This window comes from Fistularia commersonii, chromosome 29 (assembly GCF_037954325.1).
Source record: "Fistularia commersonii isolate RoL2024-O1a breed Wild chromosome 29, RoL_Fcom_v1.0, whole genome shotgun sequence".
NCBI classification, from domain to species: Eukaryota; Metazoa; Chordata; class Actinopteri; order Syngnathiformes; family Fistulariidae; genus Fistularia; species Fistularia commersonii.
The window spans coordinates 1,576,507-1,595,771 of record NC_141312.1 but is presented as its reverse complement, the minus strand read 5'-3'; the positions used below and the strand labels follow the sequence as shown (position 1 = coordinate 1,595,771).

Here is a 19,265-nt window from a genome sequence, read left to right as displayed (position 1 = left end):
CATATTTATGTGTTTGTATGTGTATATATGTATGTATGTATGTATGTATATATGTGTATGTATGTGTTTGTGTGTGTGTATGTCTGTGTATCTATGTGTGAATCTGTGTGTGTGTGTGTGTGTGTGTGTGTGTGTGTACAGGTGGTCCCTATTTAACGACAGTGTTACGTTCCAAGGGTTCTGTTGTTAAGCAAAACAGCGCGTCGACCGCACAGTATTTGCATTCATATCAGCCATTTCTCCTGTGCTATTTTCCCTTTTTTTTCTCCTCAATGTTTATATTTGCATGAATATAGGCCAATTATAAGCGCGTACAATACATACTCACTCACAACTCCACCGCCAGTGCATTCCCTGCGTATTTATATATAAATATACATGTATATGTTGCCGTACCACATTAAAAACAGTTTCAGTTTCTCAGTGTTCCAACTTGCAAAGATTCATTCATTCCTTTTACATCCAGAGAAACTCAAGCGTTCACCCTCTCATCAACCTCAGGGTTTCTGTGTTAAATTCCACATTTTGATCTAAATTTGAGACGGTTATTATTTGTTTTCCTACACATTTATTCCCCCATTCTTCAGTGTTTGTTTTTCTATAATCCCACGCCCCTGGTGTGTGTGTGTGTCTGCGTGTGTGTGTGACATGAGTTTTTCAAAACATGCTACGCTTATTTGTTTTGGACTCCAGCGCTACAGCGCGGTTGTAAACACTAAACAGTTCAGTCGTTGAATTCATTACAGTCGACGCTGTCACTCTTTCTTTTTTTTTTTTTAATTTGATTTTGAATGTATTTGTTTGGTGTGTATGTGTGTGTGTGTGTGTGTGAGCCGGGATCACCGCCGCGTTTGATCTGCCTCCCGGCGCCGCGGCGCATTGTTTTGTCGTCCCGCCGCTAACGCGCCCGGCCCTCTGCGGGCGTGTGATGTCGGTAGCGCCCCTTTAAAAGGCGGCGGCGGCGGCGGCGGCGCCGAGGGGTTTTCAAAGCGCCGCCTGCTCCCCGACTTCATTACCATTTATGATATTAGAGTGATAAATCTGACAGGTGATGTGGAGGGATTAAAACACGCCCGGCATGAATTGCAAATTTTTCGGCATCCCTGCGAGCCACGCGTTATCCTCCGCGAGCGACGCTTACGTGCAATATCTGACGTGGCCCGTCTGCTCCGTCCCAGGTGGACACCGTGGCCGCCGACTTCCTCCTGCGGAAGGACGGCGAGCGGAAATCCAACGTGAAAACCCTGCGCCTGGGCCCGCTGCACAAGAGGGGCTTCTACCTGGCCTTCCAGGCTCAGGGCGCCTGCATGGCCCTGCTCTCCGTCAGGGTGTTCTTCAAGAAGTGCCCGCCTCTCGTCAGCGCCCTGTCGGCGTTCCCGGTGACGGTGCCGCGCACGCTGGTGCAGGAGGCGCACGGCGTGTGCGTGGAGAACGCCGCCCAGCAGGGGCCGCGACCGCGGCCGCCAAAGCTCTTCTGCGGCGAGGACGGCCAGTGGGTGGGCCAGCCGACCACTTCCTGCGCCTGCCTGCCCGGGTTCGAGCCGGCCGACGGGCACACCAGCTGCACAGGTAGGCGCGGCTAGCTCCCGCTAGAAAACAATAGCCCGAGCCGGGGCGGGGGGGCGGGGTTCACCCGGGGTCAGAGGTCACGTGGTGCCGCACTGATCTCACAAGAGGTCGAAGGAGCGGCGCTGGGATAACTCTCGTGGAAAATCACCTCACCTGGAGAACAGCGACGCTAACGCGGACGGAGAAGGAAGAAGAAGCGGGCGGGTTCTCCGCCGCCGCCGCCGCCGCCGCCGCCGCTGCCGCTGTGCTCTAATGAGGCCAATTAATACGAGGCGGCGGCGCCGGATACGTTTCAGACGCTAAAAAGAATAAAAAAAAGCAAAGATACGCCACACACGTCTGATGACGGATGTAACGAAAAATAATAATTTCCAACATTTTCTCTTCTGGGGAAGAGAAGCTGGTGGTCGCTGGGGAGAACGGCGAACACACACACACACACACACACACACGAGCCCATAAAGGGAAATTGCCTTTATAAGAAGATTGAACAGTTAATTTGCTTTAGCGCCCGGTCATCTCAGGAAATGAAATTGACATCTTGTTTTAAATTAAATTGATTTTTTTTTTTTTTGCCGTTATCTGTCTCATATAAGGTGCGGGTCAGACGCCGCCGCCGCCGCCGCCGCCGCCGCCGAGCACAAGGACTAGCAAACGCTGTCACGTTGATTCAGCGCGTTCGATGAGCTCGATTAGAATATTTAAACAGCGTCCTTAAAGTAAAGCTCCGGTGTGGTTATAAATACGGCTTCTCCAGGCAGGGCTTATTTCCCCGAGCGCAAGTTCATCGTTACCGAGCAATTTAGTGCGCGCAGGATTGCACGACGCCCCGGATGTGCGCGGCTCGACCGCCGCCGCCGAATTTCTGGATCCGATATTAGAACCGGGGCGTTGGACTTTTAAGAAATCAGCATGTAAGAGAACAAAAACACCAATGATGGGAGATGGTTTGGCGTTTAGCCTTTTGCACGCTAATGGCGCTAACCGAGATCGGAAAGTTGGAGGAATCGATCCTCCAACTTTCCGATAAACGTTGCTTTATGACCAGTAACTAAAAAATCAGGTTGAAATCCAATATTTGGGTTTAAAACCAAGGATTTAGCAGCCGGAGGGAATGTGTCCTTGTAAAATCACGCTTTGAGACGTCTGCATCAGGATGCCCAAATAAAGTTGACGTAAACAAAATTAATCATATGTTTCTTCTCCTAAATTACTGTTCTAGAAGGTTCTTCCTCCTGTCTTAAAATCTACCAATCGACCCAGAGTTCGTCCGCTAGCTGCCCCGGGAGGAGTGATAGCCACTGCTAATCTTTCACTGTAGAGTGAGAATGTAAAGTCTCCTTTTTGCTAACGTCGTGTTAGCTAGCAGGTACGTCGTGGTTGCGCAGTACGACCACTAGGGGGCAGCGCGGAGTTCGCGTCCAAGTTCCGCGTTTGTTTTCGACAATAACAAACACCGGTGGAAGAGCTCGTGATAATGTGCAATCTAAGAAAAACGCAGCCTTGATCACACGGACGCCGCGTTCCCGTCGACGTTAGCATACCGCGCTACACGGCCCCCTCAAGGAACGCAGAAGGCGTATCTGTACTTAACGTCCAGCATGAATGAGCCTTTAAATTGTTGTTCGATCAAATTTATGATATACAAAGCGCTTTCACACCTCGTGATTCCAGAGCCGTTTAAGAGAAGATTGACTTTATTGATCCCGCGATGGGGTTGCTTAATTGTCACAGCAGCATTGCAGGGTTGAAAAGAGTGCAAACAGTAATAATAGAATATGCAAATATGATGGTTTCGCTGCAGAGAAAATAATAAAAAAAATAATTATGATAAATACAATAATGAAAATAAAACAATTTAAAAATGGGCTAAAAATGCGATGAACTAATACAAAAATGAAATAATAACAGAATGCAAATAACCCATAATAGTATATGCAAATATGATGTTTTAGATGCAGCAAAAATAATTGAAAAAAAATAATAATAAGAAAAAAAAATATGATATAAAAAATAAAACTATTTAAAAATAATTTAAAAATGAGATAAGAACGCACCGGACTAATACAAAAATAAAGGATATGGATAAACAGACTGTACAAAATGTATACAATAGCAAATTTAGAGAAGCTCAAGAAGTTCTGGTGTTCGAACCGCCAACCTCGGCGCCGTCCGCCCAACCGCCTCCAACGCTCCCTTAATAAAATGGCCGCCGGCGACCGCGTTAACCAGTGCCGTTACAGCAGAATGGTCGTCGAAGGACCACTCCGACCGTGAAAAATCAATTTCAGATACACACATATATTCGACGCCGAGCTTCCCCAGCAGCGAATTTACTCCTGGAATCAATAAAGAGCTAATAATCAGAGAACAAAATGGCCTGGAGCGCCCTGGAAGCTCATTAAAGCTAATGTAAAACCGCGCTCGCTCTTATTTGGGCGCGACCCGTCAAATGTCTTTCGATTCATTTGAACAAAAAAAAAAACAGAAAAGAATTCGGCATCATGGCGTCGCGGAACGCGTCGATCCTGTCAAACAAGTGGGTTTGGACTCAAACAACACGCCACGCCGCGTGAAACATTCATTATCCGTCTCGTAAGCCGGCGCCGGATTATAAACAATGTATGTTTCGCCGGCTACGTGTTCGACATAAATCAAGAATAGAGGCACTTAAGGCACCGTGTAGCCGGCGAAGGTGGATTTTATGAATTTCAATTAATTGATTAACAGGCGTAAACCCTTCAGCTCAGGCTGCGGCTGCAGCTAACGACTAGTCAGATTATGAACGGCTTAAAGAAAAAAAAAAAAAAAAACACAGCTCTGATTTACATCTGTTGCGTTCCCTCAAAGAAAAGTGCATCGCGGAGCGTGGCGATGTTTTTCGAAACAAAAGACCACATAAAATCGTGATTTCTCAGTCGCGTCGCGTACGAAACTTCGCCGTTAGCGCATCAAAGATAGGAGAAAAGTAAGAGGTATCACTCTGAGCTATTTTCGTTGTTTATTTTGTCGTCTGTTTTTCCCCGCAGCCTGTCCGGAGGGTCAGTTCAAGCCCGGCTCCGAGGGCCCCTGCACCGGCTGCCCGGGCTTCAGCCACGCCTCCGTGCGCGGGGCCTCCGTGTGCTCGTGTCGCCCCGGTTACCTCCGCGCCGAGTCCGACACGCCGGACACGCCGTGCACAAGTAAGTCACCCTCAAGGCCGCGCCGACGTCCGTTTCTAAGTGATGATGCGTCCCCGAGGAGCGGCGAGGAACGACCTCGAAGTCACGAGGAAAATTGATGTTTCCCTCCAAACAGCTGCTGCTGCGGTTGGGATTTTTTTTTTCGTCTCATGACGCACAGGCAGAAACGCCGCCGGCTTCTACGTTCTCGCCGTTTCTGGTTTTTCCTAATCTGCCTCGCCGTCTTTTGTCCCTCCGCCGGGCATTGAGATGCGCCTCTTTTGTGACAAGTTGTGAAAAAGGGGGAGCGGGGAGGGGCGCCACTCGAAAATGAAGTGGGCGCCGGCGGGCTCGAGTGACGCCCTCGCGCCGCTTCAATCCCACTCCAGCCGCATGTCGGAGGTGTGAATGGGAGGGACTCTCTGAACGGGGTCTTTTCAAAATGGCCGCTCCCGGGCGCCGACGGCCTCCGTTTTTGTCGACGTTAATGAAATCTATCTCATTTCGGGCTTTATCTTAATTGTCAGACAGTCAATTAGCGGGTTGCCGTTAGCGGGTTGCAGCTCCGCCCCGCGCGCTCATAAAGAAGTGGGGATTAATGGAGGACAGGAAGTTAGCTGGTTAGACGGAGGCGGCTGATTGGCTGCGGTGGAGAAGGAGAAGGAAACGGGCGCTACACGTGAAGATAAAGTAGCACGCGCTCTTTGCATATGTCTGCAAGATGGCGGCGCTGGTTTTGATGCTTAAAAGGATTCCTCCAGAAATACCCGCTGAGCTCGCGCCGCCGGAATCTGGCTCCTCGTTACGGCGCCGTGGCCGAGGCGATAAGCCGTCTCAGCTTGTTGCTCGCCGTAATCATTTTGCACACGCCGCCGCTTTGGATCCCCGCAGCTGACCGCGGCGCGGGCTCAGTAAACAACACGGGGAAAAAGCTAGCGCCCCTGGGGCTGATAAGAGAATTGAAATGTGCGGATATCGATAAAGACGCCATGTTCGTTTCCATCCCGAGTAAAGGCGGTGGCGACCCCTGCTAGCGAACATCTCGGTCGCGATCGTCGTAGAAACGCGCCGCCGCTACTAGCTTGAGCCAACTTTTCAGCTAACCGTTAGCTTGAAAGGTTCGTTCGCTCTTGCAGGACCTCCATCCGCCCCGCGCCGCATCACCAGCGAGATCAACGCCACCACCCTCAGCCTGCAGTGGAACGAACCGCTGGACAACGGCGGCCGCGGCGACCTGAGCTACGCGGTGAAGTGCCTGGTGTGCCGGGCGCCGGCGGGCCCGTGCCTGTCCTGCGGGGATAGCGTTAGCTACCAACCGGCGCAGCACGGCCTGAGCGGGCGGCGGGTGGAGGTGTGGGGCCTCCTGCCGCGCACCATCTACAACTTCACCGTGCAGGCGCTCAACGGCGTCTCCCGGCTCAGCGGCAAGGAGCCTTCCGGCGAGAGCATCAACATCACCACCAGCCACGACGGTACGCCCACATCTGAGAGTATCCGCTAACGCCCGCGGTGTTTAGAATCCCGCCGTTCACGATCCCGCCGTCTGCGCAGTGCCGTCGCTCGTCTCCGAGATCCGGAAGAGCGAGTCGACGGAGAGCAGCCTGACCCTGCACTGGTCCGTCCCAGGACACCTGCACTACACCATCCTGCAGTACCAGCTGCGCTACTGCGAGAAGGTAAGGGGGGGGTCGGCCCGGCGAGGGGTCAAAGGTCGCCGGACGTTGATGAATCCGCCCGACGCTTCATGGAGTCTGGTTTCAAATGAAAAAAAAAGAAATTAATTGGATTTGTCGCCCGGCGTGAGGAGGAATAGTTCGACTCCTTCTCACCTTGATTTTTTCCTAATAACTTTCAGGCTGCGTTTTTAGTTGTCAGTTTTGTTTTTTTTTTTTGTTTTATTCGCAAAAGTTTTAAATGACGAATTCTTTCCTGCTCGTGCACAGAATCTGAATTAGATGAGGGGGGAAAAACAAGGGCTTTTTTATTTATTTGTTATTTTTTTAATTTGACAGACATTTTGATGACAAAAAGTTATTATTCTGGATTTGAAAATCCTGAGAGATAATTTTTTTTTTTTTTTGAATAAAAGAAATTAACTGGTGAAGTTCAATGAAAAGTATCTTTTGAGTGCAAATCACTGATAAATAGAACCACTTCATTTTTTTTTTTTTTTACATTTTTTTCTAAAATTGGCAAGTGAGGCACCGGCCTCTCCTGCCTCCCCTGACTGCACCACACTGTAACGTACTACCAATACATCCATGAACCTTAGGTCACAGTGTGTGTGTGTGCGTGCGTGTGCGTGCACATGTGTGTGTGTGTGTGTGTGAGACAGATGGAGCGGGTACAATGTGACCGGATCTCATCCCACCCTGCTCTCCTTCTGCCTTCCTTCTTTTTTTTTTTCCCCTTAAACGTCCTCATCCATCTCTTGTCATCTCCTCATCTGTTCCCTCTCTGCGGCCGCCGGTTCCCACAGGAGCGTCGCAGCGAAGCCGAGTGCTTCTACAAGGAGAGCACCAGGAACCAGGTGGTGCTGACGGACCTGCGGAGGGCCACCCAGTACGAGGTCCAGGTCCGGGCGAGGACCGTGGCCGGCTACGGCAGCTTCAGCCAGGCCACCGTCTTTCGCACCCTTCCGGACGGTACGACGCTTTATTTTCGAACGCGCACACATTTCGACAACGTCCCTCCTCGCATTAAACCTCCGTACGCGACCCTCGACCCTTTCTCTTCTCCAGGACACGACTCTTCCTCGCAGTTCCTGGTGCCCGGCGTCCTCATCGCCGTCGGGATGCTGCTGCTGGTGACGTTCATCTTCGTGGCCGCCTACTGCATTCGGTGAGAACGCCGGAGGGGGAACGGCAGGAAGCGGCGAAATCGGGGGGAAGCCGCGGGTCAGAGGGCCGGCGACGGCGGCGGCGGCGGCGGCAACCCCCGAATTTTTACAGCCGCTTTGTTTTTATGCGTAAACACGCGGGATGTTATCGGGGGGGGGTGGACTCTTCTGCTTGCACAGCTAAAACTTATCCTGCTCGCTAGAACACTTTCCTCAGGCCTCATTGTTTTAAGTAAATACTGTTGGACGCCATCAGAGGTAATGTGTGTGTGTGTGTGTGTGTGTGTGTGTGTGTGAGAGAGAGAGATGACGCTAGTGGTAGAGGCAGGGAGAGACAGGATGCAGGCGTCCCAACCCTGTTTCCACAGGACAGGAGAACAATGGCTGTGACCTTGTGACATGCTCACACACACACACACACACACACACACATGTGCGAATCAGCGGCTAAGGCCCCAGATCTGCCCCCCTCCTCCGCTAAGGGTGGTGCATTTATTGCTATTTTAGGCGTATGAAGTGGGAGAGGGAGTGAAACGGAGGAAGACGGGGATCCAGCAGCCACAGGGCTGGAACAGGGTTGCGGGACGGTGTGTGTGTGTGTGTGTGTGTGTGTGTGTGTGTGTGTGTGTGTGTGTGAGAGCAGAATTATATCGGGAGCTGCTGGTGTCAAAGAGCAGAACCCAAGGCACAAGTGTGTTTAGGTTATTAAAGGTTTCCAGATGAAGACACACACACACACACAAATATCCGTGCAGGAGAAACCAATCATGTGTGTGTGAGTGTGTGTGTGTTTAACCACCATCGAAGAGAGATGGCTGATCGGCGGAGGAATTGCTCAGGGATCCGATTGCCTAAGGTTTCAACCTGGCCTGGAAAATCTGGAGAAAAAAAAGAAAGTATTTTTCCAGTTCCACAAGATGGCGGCGTAGCGGGTGAACTCGTGGCTATTAGCATCGCGGCTAATTTTATTACATATCACAATTAGCAGTGTATCACTCACCCGTCTGCCTTCAGATTTGTTTTTGTTTTGTTTTTTTGACGTGCCGAGGCGTCGTCGCGCAGCGGGACGCTTCGCTTTCTCAACAAACAATAAGCGCAGAGATGACTTGAGTCGCGAATCAGCCGGGACGTTTTGAGAGTCCGTGAAAACAGCAAAAGCTGAACATGAGGATTATCCACCGTTTCCTGAAATAAACGCACAGGTTTTATTCACACGGCGCTGAATCACAGCGCTTTTGACGCTTTCCACGAAGAGAATGTCTTCTGCCTCAACCGGCGGGGGTAGAAACACACACAGAGGCGCTAATAATAACAGTAGCGCTAACCACTACATGCCGGTAGCTCAGATTATGGCGGACACGTGGCGAGACGCCGCAGCGGGTGAAGATGAGAAGATGTGAGGTCGCCATCATCCGCCGATGAAGGGAGGCGAGGCTTTGGCTAGCCTAGCGCTAACTGTTAGCTTTCTCCAAAATAAGGAGAGGATGCGGGGGCGCGACTGTGACTCCCGTCAAATATTAGTGGACTTCGAACGCCACCGTTGTCAATTTCCGCCGGCGCAAATGAGATATGGATCCCCGATGAGTTCACGGCCGCGTGGCTCGACGTCGGGAATATTTTTCCCACGATTTGAATTCGTATTCCGGTCCGATCGCTGGCGTTTCGCGGGAATAATCGATCGGCGGAGTCAGAAAGCGGTGTTTCTCTCTCCCTGCAGCAGACACAGCCGCATCAAGGACCCGGAGCTGGGCGACAAACACAGCCAGTACCTCGTGGGCCAAGGTAACGCCGAGCCGCGATAAGGAGAAATCACGGCGGGGGAAGTTTTAATCGTCGCTCACGTTATCATCTTCCTCTCCCACGGCCTGCAGGGGTCAAGGTTTATATCGACCCGTTCACCTACGAGGACCCAAACGAGGCCGTGCGCGAGTTTGCCAAGGAAATCGACGTTTCCTTCGTAAAGATCGAGGAGGTTATCGGAGCCGGTGAGCGCCGCCGTCTGCCACTCCCTCCCAGGCTTTTTTTAATTTTGTTTAGTTATATATTGTGCTATAAATTAACCTCTCCGGGCGCCACGTTATTAAAAACACATCTAATTAACCCAATGAAAATTGATTCGGTGACATTTAAAAGCGCTCCCCCGCACAAACGTATTCATCAGACAAAATTCAATACGCCGCCGTGAAGCAATTAACTGATAAATATGTTAGCAATATTATCACATTGTTCAAAGCAAAGGGCGGAAATAGCTGCGAGCTAACTTTCATTTAACCGTGGTAAACAGCCCAAACAAACAGCCCTGAGTGTGTGTGCTTTTTTAAATGTGTGTGTGCGCTGTAGGGGAGTTCGGGGAAGTGTGTCGGGGACGGCTGAGAGTCCCCGGGAAGAAGGAGAACTACGTCGCCATAAAGACGCTAAAAGGCGGCTACACCGACAAGCAGAGGCGGGACTTCCTGTCCGAGGCGTCCATCATGGGGCAGTTCCAGCACCCCAACATCATCCACCTGGAGGGCATCATCACGGCCAGCTGCCCCGTCATGATCCTCACGGAGTTCATGGAGAACGGCGCCCTGGATTCCTTCCTGCGGGTCGGTAGCCTAGCGCCGCCGAGCGAGCGAGCGAGCGAGCGCGCTCCCCCGCGTCCGCCGCCGCTAGGCTAACGCGTCTCGCTCTCCTTCGCAGCTGAACGACAGCCAGTTCACGCCCATCCAGCTGGTGGGGATGCTTCGCGGCATCGCTTCTGGCATGAAGTACCTAGCGGAGATGAGCTACGTGCACCGGGACCTGGCCGCCCGCAACATCCTGATTAACAGCAACCTGGTGTGCAAGGTGTCCGACTTCGGCCTGTCGCGCTTCCTGCAGGAGAACTCCTCCGACCCGACCTACACCAGCTCCCTGGTGAGCGCCGCTTCCGTCTCCTTGTTCTCGTTTTCATGCGATCCTCCGTCATCTAACGAAGATGATGGAGGACGCGCATCTCTCCGTCTGCACTCACGAGGTCGTGGTTTAATCTCCCGCAGCTTCTCGCCAGGCGTCCTCTGTTATTATCTCTTTTATCAATTTTAACGCTATTATTGTATAATTCTAGCTGTTAGCATGTAGCCATTAGCACCACTGAAATTAGTCATAATGAATCATGAGTGCCTGTCCCTCGTCTACTTCTGTTGGATGTTAACGATCTAATATTTTCTTCCTTCGTTAGAAAGAACGTGTTTTTACATCTTGGTCTTATTTACCTTGCGCCTCGACCTGTTAGCATGTTGCCCTCAGCGCCACTAGAATTAGTCATAATGACTCATTAGCGCCTCTCGCTAGTCTACTGTTCGATGTTGTTAATCATCTAATATCTTTTCCTTTTGTAACAATGCCGTGTTTGTGGGAGCGCAAGTTTTTACATCTTAGTCTTGTTTACCTTGCGCTTGGACCTGTTAGCATGTAGCCATTAGCGCCACTGGGATTAGTCGTCATGAATGATTCGTGCCTGTCCCTAGTCTACTCCTGTCAGATGTTAACAGTCTGAAATATTTCCCTTTGTAACAATGCCGTGTTTGTGGAAGCGCAGGTTTTTACACCCTGATCTTGTTTACATTGCACTCTGACTTGTTAGCATGTAGCCATTAGCGCCACAGGAATTAGTCGTAATGAATCATGAGTGCCTGTCCCTAGTCTACTTCTGTTAGATGTTAACGATCTAATATATTCTTCCTTCGTAAGAAAGAACGGGTTTTTACATCTTGGTCTTATTTACCTTGCGCCTCGGCCTGTTAGCATGTTGCCGTCAGCCCCACCAGAATTAGTCATAATGACTCATTAGCGCCTCTCGCTAGTCTACTGTTGGATGTTAATCATCTAATATCTTTTCCTTTGTAATAACCCCGTGTTTGTGGGAGCGCAAGTTTTTACAACTTGGTCTTGTTTACCTTGCGCTTGGACCTGTTAGCATGTAGCCATTAGCGCCACTGGGATTAGTCGTAATGAATCATTCGTGCCTGTCCCTCGTCTACTCCTGTCGGATGTTAACGATCTAATATATGTTTCCTTTGTAAGAAAGAACGGGTTTTTACATCTTGGTCTTGTTTACCTTGCGCCTCAACCTGTTAGCATGTTGCCGTCAGCGCAACTATAATTAGTTGTAATGAATCAGTAGTGCCTGTCCCTTGTCTACTTCTGTTGGATGTTAACAATTCTAATATATTCTTCTTTTGTAAGAAATAACAGGTTTTTACATCTTAGTCTTGTTTACCTTGCGCTTGGACCTGTTAGCATGTAGCCATTAGCGCCACTGGGATTAGTCGTAATGAATGATTCGTGCCTGTCCCTCGTCTACTCCTGTCGGATGTTAACAGTCTGAAATATTTCCCTTTGTAACAATGCCGTGTTTGTGGAAGCGCAGGTTTTTCCCCCCATGGTCTTGTTTACATCGCACTCTGACCTGTTAGCGTGTAGCCGTTAGCGCCACCAGAATTAGTCGTAATGAACCATTAGTGCCTGTCCCCAGTCTACTCCTGTTGGACGTTAATGATCTAAAATATTTTCCTTTATAACAATGCCGTGTCGGCGGAAGCGCAGGTTTTTACATCCTGGTCTTGTTTACCGCCGCGCTCGGACCCCCGCCTCGCCGTGTTTACGTGACGCCTGCCCCTTGCTCCGAGCAGGGCGGGAAGATCCCGATCCGCTGGACGGCACCGGAGGCCATCGCCTTCAGGAAGTTTACTTCGGCCTCGGACGTGTGGAGCTACGGCATTGTCATGTGGGAAGTCATGTCTTTCGGGGAAAGGCCCTACTGGGACATGAGCAACCAAGACGTAGGTCTCCATCTTCCTTGTAGTCCTTTCATACATCCGCGTTGTTTACCCCATGCTAACTGTTAGCGGGCTGTTTTTTTGTTTAATTTTTTCAGGTCATCAATGCCATCGAGCAGGATTACCGGCTTCCCCCGCCGCCCGACTGTCCCACCCACCTCCACCAGCTGATGCTGGACTGCTGGCAGAAGGACCGCTCGTCGCGCCCGCGATTCGCCGACCTGGTCAGCGCCTTGGACAAGCTGATCCGCAACCCGGCCTCGCTGAAGATCGTGGCCCAGGAGGGAGCCGGGTGAGGGAAATCCGAAAATCCAAATCCCGACCCCCCGGCTTCTCCCACCTTTTTGTTTTTTTGTGTGTTTTGGTCGACCTCCAGGTCTTCCGGTTGCGTTTAAAAGTACGACCCTCCCTGAAACCACCACAACTTTATAATTGGCAGACATCTCATTCCCCGGAGTCAGGATTCTTCTCTCTTTTCCTTTCCCTGCCACTGGCAATCAGAAACGTCCGGGTCTTCACCCCCCCCCCCCCGAGTGTCGCCCGTCCACTTTAAACCCCCGACGCGCGGGAGTGATTGACGGGCCGCGTTTCCTGTTAGAGTAAAAAAAAGACAAAAAAAAAAAAAATCGGTGTGAAATTGAGCAGAAAAAAAAAGAAGAGCATGCACGTCCTCCTCTTACCTCCTCCTGATGTCTTATTTACTGTCCGTTCCGACGGCCTCCCCTCCTGCCGCCCAATCTCGTGTCTTCCCGCTGTGACCTGTCGGCCCTCTCGCCGTGCCCATTTCCCTTCCTCCATATTCTCCCCGTCGCTGGATCCCCCCCCCCTCTTTCGCTCTCCGCCCTGACAAATCCCATTGTTCGTCCCCGTCAGTCACGCCGCCTGAGATCCTCCCTCCGCTTGTCCGCCGGAATGCGGCCGCGGGACACGTATAGGCTTCTCGACGGCGCGTTTTGATTCGTCGGTTGTCGTCCCCGCCGCCCGCAGGCCCTCCTACCCCCTGCTGGACCAGCGAGCCCCGCCGGCCCTCTCGTCCTGCGCCTCGGTGGCCGAGTGGCTGAGGGCCATCAAGATGGAGCGCTACGAGGACAGCTTCCTGCAGGCCGGCTTCACCTCCCTGGAGCAGCTGGCCCAGATCTCCACCCAGTGAGTCCCAGACGCCTGGCCATCCCAATCCAATTACTGTCGCCCACGGTTACGGTGACATACTTGGAATTCTTTTTTTTTTTTTTTTTTTTGAACATTTATTAGAATAGGTTCTTTGGCAGAGTCACAAACATTCTTAGAAAACCTCATGACAAGATACATATTATACAATGTTCTTTATAGGTGTAATTATTTCTGTTATTTATTTGGTAATTCACTTATTTCCTCAATAGCAAGCGAAAAAAGAAATAAATAAAATAAAATAAAATACAGCAAAGAGTAAGAAAAAAAAATAAAAAATAAAAGAAAATACAGCAAAGAGTAAGAAAAAAAATAAAAAATAAAATAAAATACAACAAAGAGTAAGGAAAAAAAAACAAAAAAAAACTAAAATACAACAAAGAGTAAGAAAAAAACAAAAAACAAACTAAAATACAACAAAGAGTAAGAAAAAAAAAACTAAAATACAACAAAGAGTAAGAAAAAAAACAAACAAAAAAAAAACTAAAACACAACAAAGTAAGAAAAAAAAACAAAAAAAAACTAGAATACAACAAAGAGTAAGAAAAAAAAACAAACAAAAAAAACTAAAATACAACAGAGTAAGAAAAAAATAAACCAAAAAAAAATAAAATATAACAAAGAGTAAGAAAAAAACAAAAAACAAACTAAAATACAACAGAGTAAGAAAAAAAAAAACAACTAAAATACAACAAAGAGTAAGAAAAAAAATTAAAATACAACAGAGTAAGAAAAAAACAAAAAAAACTAAAATACAACAAAGAGTAAGAAAAAACAAACAAAAAAAAACTAAAATACAACAAAGAGTAAGAAAAAAACAAACAAAAAAAACCAGAATACAACAAAGAGTAAGAAAAAAAAACAAACAAAAAAAAACTAAAATACAACAAAGAGTAAGAAAAAAAAACAAAAAAAAACTAAAATACAATAAAGAGTAAGAAAAAAAACAAACAAAAAAAAACTAAAATACAACAGAGAAAGAAAAAAAAAACTAAAATACAACAAAGAGTAAGAAAAAAAAACAAACAAAAAAAACTAAAATACAACAAAGAGTAAGAAAAAAAAACAAAAAAAAACTAAAATACAACAAAGAGTAAGAAAAAAAAACAAACAAAAAAAACTAAAATACAACAAAGAGTAAGAAAAAAATAAACCAAAAAAACTAAAATATAACAAAGAGTAAGAAAAAAACAAAAAACAAACTAAAATACAACAAAGAGTAAGAAAAAAAAAAACTAAAATACAACAAAGAGTAAGAAAAAAAACAAACAAAAAAAAACTAAAATACAACAAAGAGTAAGAAAAAAAAACAAAAAACTAAAATACAACAAAGAGTAAGAAAAAAAAACAAACAAAAAAAACTAAAATACAACAAAGAGTAAGAAAAAAAAAACAAAAAAAAACTAAAATACAACAAAGAGTAAGAAAAGAAAAAAAAACTAAAATACAACAAAGAGTAAGAAAAAAAAACAAAAAACTTTGACGTCACTGGTCCAGGGAAGGTGGGTGGGGTTTGAGACACTTAACTGGGATAATTTTATGTGCAATTAATAGAAGAACTCTGAGCAAAAACACCTGGTTTTTCCTTAAATCACTTGTTGATGCTGCTCAATTGGTCTGTTTAATTTTAAAATCTCACTTATTTGTTTTTTTTTTTTTACCTCTTCCCAGAATTTCGTCAGTTTAGTCCCAGAAAATGTGGGACGAAATCCCCCGTTATGCCACAGCTTCAACACGGGGGAATAGTTACTATCATAAGAAGCTATTATCAAGGGAGTTTTAAAATATCTTATTCTTAACTTCCAGCTGAACTCCCTCCAGGTTGGGCTGCTTTTTTTTTTTTTTTTTTTGAACATTTATTAGAACAGGTTCTTTGGCAGAGTCACAAACATTCTTACAAAACCTCATGACAAGATACACATTATACAATGTTCTTTATAGGTATAATTATTTCTACCATTCATTTAGCAATTCACTTTTTTCCTCAATAGCAAGCGAAAGAAAAAAAACAAAACTAAAATACAACAAAGAGTAAGAAAAAAAAAAAAAACTAAAATACAACAAAGAGTAAGAAAAAAAACAAAGAAAAAAAACAAAATACAACAAAGAGTAAGAAAAAAAAACAAACCAAAAAAAACAAAATACAACAAAGAGTAAGAAAAAAAACAAACAAAAAAAACTAAAATACAACAAAGGGTAAGAAAAAAAAACAACAAAAAAAAACTAAAATACAACAAAGAGTGAGAAAAAAAACAAAAAAAAACAAAATACAACAAAGAGTAAGAAAAAAAAACTAAAATACAACAAAGGGCAAGAAAAAAAAACAACAAAAAAACTGAAATACAACAAAGAGTAAGAAAACAACAAAATAAACTGAAATACAACAAAGAGTAAGAATTTAAAAAAAAACTAAAATACAACAGAGTAAAAAAAAACAAAACTAAAATACAACAAAGAGTAAGAAAACAACAAAATAAACTAAAATACAACAAAGAGTTAGAAAAAAAACAAACAAAAAAAATCTAAAATACAATACAATATTCTTTATAGGTATAATCATTTCTACCATTCATTTAGCAATTCACTTATTTCCTCAATAGCAAGCGAAAAAATAAATAAATAAATAACACAACAAAGAGTAAGAAAAAAGAAAAAAAAAAAAACTAAAATACAACAGTCCGAGATACCTGGAATTCCGTTTGACTGGGAGGGTTTTTCTTTTTAGTAAAATAGCTTCTCCCCGCTTGGATCTTCTTCTCCGCGATAACAGCAGCGTCTATCTTTTTTTTTTTAAAACGCTTTGGAAACCCTGGAAAAACATAGCGCCGTCTGCGTTTTTTTTTTTTATTTTTTTTATGAAAGACACCCGGCGGGTTTTGACGCGTATCTGACACGCATGTGGTTTCCGTGAGACGCGTTGCCTTCGGGAAGGAGTATCGCCGGGATTTCCTGGGGGATTATCGGACTTTCGGAGCGATACGTATCGGCGGCGCAGCGCGAGCGCCTGGGAGGTGCGAGGAATTCATTCAAATTAGTTCAGGGATGAATAATCCGGGCAGCCGAGGCGGTAAGTGGTTATCATTAGTCTCCCAATTAGTCACGCGTTTGTGGGTTGTTGCGGTTGTTTTTTTTTTTTTTTTTTGACTCGACGCTACTAAAACCAGCGGTCTAAACAAAAAGCACAGCAAATTGCGTCTGATCCCGTTCATCCCGGTCTTCTGAAAGCCGCCCCCGAGGGGGCAGAACGCCATCGAGCCGCAACAGCAGCTAAAGAAAAGTAACATCAGGGAACCTCCAATATCCTGTGCAGCAAAGCATTAGAAACCATTATATTTATTCAACTGCACAGTTCAAACTTTGCACGTCCGTCCGGGGTCGTGCTCGTCTGCGGACGCCTTTGTCCTGATTAAACTACAGTATTTTCCGGATTATTGAGCACACCTGAATATAAGCCGGCTAAAAATAATGAAAAAAAATCAATGTGTGCATATGCTTGTCTATAAGCTGCAGGTTCATGTTGTAACATGAGATATTTACACTGATTTTTTTTTTTTTTTTTTTTTTTAATTGCCGCTAATATCCACAAATATGGGCTGGATTTTTTTTTTTTTTTTCTGCAAAGTGCCTGTAACAAGGCTGATGAAAAAAAGGAAAATTTTCCATTTTCTATACAACGACCTGAGAATTTAATTGGTCGGATGTGACGAGGCTACGTGATTTAGCGGCGTGAAGCTCGTGCATGAGCCGCGTTGTCGTTTAAGCCGCGGCGTTCAAAGCGTGTAGAAAAAGTAGCGACTTATTGTCCGGAAATGACGGTAAATTGAACCTTACTGTCATTACACATATAATGAACATATATTTGTGCATTAAATGTAGTGGACTATGGATATTATTTACAAGTAGAAACAGGCTATAAGTTATACATATACAAAATTACAGTTGAAATGGATGTTAAAATAGTAAGATAAGATAAACTTTATTGATCCCCATCTGGGAAATTCTTTTGTCACAGAGGTGTAACAGTTATATTATCAATAAATATAAATATAGAGAAGCAATCAGAAGATAGCGAAAGGCATCCACGAGTAAACAGACAGCAGAGAGAGCAACAACGTCAAGGACAGAAATGGACGGAAAATAGACCACAGAGTGATAAAATAAATCAAAATAAACAGCCGAGTGAAGGCTCGACACGTGTGAGGCGAGGCGGTGAGGTCGCGGTTGCACGGACGCCGTCCAGATCGATGTTCTCCGGTCTGTCGGCGGCGGCAAGGAGGTCCAGCAACGCTTGACCTTCACCCTCCTCGCCCTTTGAGGACGGTCGGGTTAACTCCTCCTCGTCACCCGCTTGTTGAACCCGTTGACCTCACCCGTCTCGGCGCCGGCCACTCCGAAAACTAGCTCCCGTCGACCGGTGAAGGTCTTGAGGAGCCACACATGCCATCTGTGACAGTACACAAATAAATACGTAAATATGGCTCTGCAAGTAGTTCTCGCTAAGCGAACCGGCGTGAAGTTTGTTTTCTTAGCTAATTGCACCTGCTGCAAGCTAACCCCGGGGTTTTCTCTCCTCTCCGCTCAGAGACCTGCTGCACATGGGAGTGACTCTGGCCGGCCATCAGAGGAAAATCCTTTCCGGCATTCAGACCATGACATTTCGGAATAAGAGCTCCGCAACTGTGACCTTCTAGCCCCCCCCTCCCCGCCCCGGCTTCGTCTCCCAACCCACCACTCCGACCGCGACCCCAGGCTTTTTCATCACGGATTCCCTAAAGACGTCGGCGAAATTGATTAACCGCCGCGGGAGCTAAGAAGGTTTTGAGTCGTCCTCCTACACCCGCCCAGACCGGGATGCCCCGGTCACACGCCGTCACCGCTTCCTGTCAGCGGGACTTTTATTTTTTTTTATTTTATTTTTTTTTTTTTTTTTACGCGTCCATCCACCGGAGATAAAGACCCAATTAGTGCACTAAACCGAGAATTTTTTTTTTTTTTTGGGAAACCTCCATCTTCCGGAAAGTAAATGTCACTTGCGCCAAAGGGGAGGAAAAAAAAAAAAAAAAAAAAAAAAAACAAACAAAAAAATAAATAAATAAAAATAAGCAGCGCCAATCCAGTGAACTGCATTCACCCTCGGGTGCGTTAATCCAGCGGGGTCTCGTTCCCCCGGAGACGCCGGCCAAATCCAGACTGAACTTCTGAACTGTGTTATATTCCACTTGTTTTTTTTTATTATTTTTTTTTTTTTTTTTATTATTATTCCTTTTTTTTTTTTCTCCCCAGCATTACCTCCTCTTTACTCAGGTGTGTGTAACGTATTATCCACGGGAGAGAGCGCTCCGCTCTGCTCGTCTTAATCGCCCCACCCTCCCTCGCCACCGGCTCACATGGAGACGAACAAAACACACACACACACACACACATATCGGCACTTTGTTGCTTCAGAGGGGGAATTGTAATCTTCGGTAACACCGCGTGTTTCTCTTGGAGCGCCGCGCCGGTTATTCCCGCTGCCTGTGTTTCTGCTGGCAGCTCACTTTTTATTATTACCGAGACCGAACAAGAGGCGAGAGGACCCGGGTGCCGGGGAAGCGCCGTCAAATTGGTTTTCCTTTGTAGAAACGCACCGGCGAGGCCCGTCGGGAGCCTCCAGCTTGATCCTCTCCTGCTTTTTTTTTTTTTTTTTTTTTTTTTTTTAATTCTCTCGCGACTCCAGCCGGCCACCGT

The 19,265-nt window shown here is 46.5% G+C and overlaps 1 protein-coding gene across 2 annotated transcripts in view; it reads left to right on the top strand.

Annotated features, from left to right (window-relative positions):
* The window catches only part of LOC147216586 (ephrin type-B receptor 4a-like), a 50,987-nt gene extending 32,727 nt beyond the window's left edge, over positions 1-18,260 (top strand). The window contains exons 4-17 of one of the 2 annotated variants that reach the window (XM_086177268.1): positions 1,179-1,569; positions 4,599-4,751; positions 5,867-6,202; positions 6,282-6,406; positions 7,210-7,375; positions 7,472-7,571; positions 9,290-9,351; positions 9,441-9,554; positions 9,910-10,157; positions 10,252-10,467; positions 12,225-12,374; positions 12,470-12,663; positions 13,359-13,517; positions 18,121-18,260. In XM_086177268.1, the coding sequence (XP_086033394.1) occupies positions 1,179-1,569; positions 4,599-4,751; positions 5,867-6,202; positions 6,282-6,406; positions 7,210-7,375; positions 7,472-7,571; positions 9,290-9,351; positions 9,441-9,554; positions 9,910-10,157; positions 10,252-10,467; positions 12,225-12,374; positions 12,470-12,663; positions 13,359-13,517; positions 18,121-18,229 (2,523 nt within the window). In that variant the 3' untranslated portion in view covers positions 18,230-18,260. Of the gene's footprint in view, positions 1-1,178; positions 1,570-4,598; positions 4,752-5,866; positions 6,203-6,281; positions 6,407-7,209; positions 7,376-7,471; positions 7,572-9,286; positions 9,352-9,440; positions 9,555-9,909; positions 10,158-10,251; positions 10,468-12,224; positions 12,375-12,469; positions 12,664-13,358; positions 13,518-18,120 lie in introns of both variants that reach the window. The other variant, XM_086177267.1, reaches the window with a different exon arrangement.
* Positions 18,261-19,265: the final 1,005 nt, after the last annotated feature.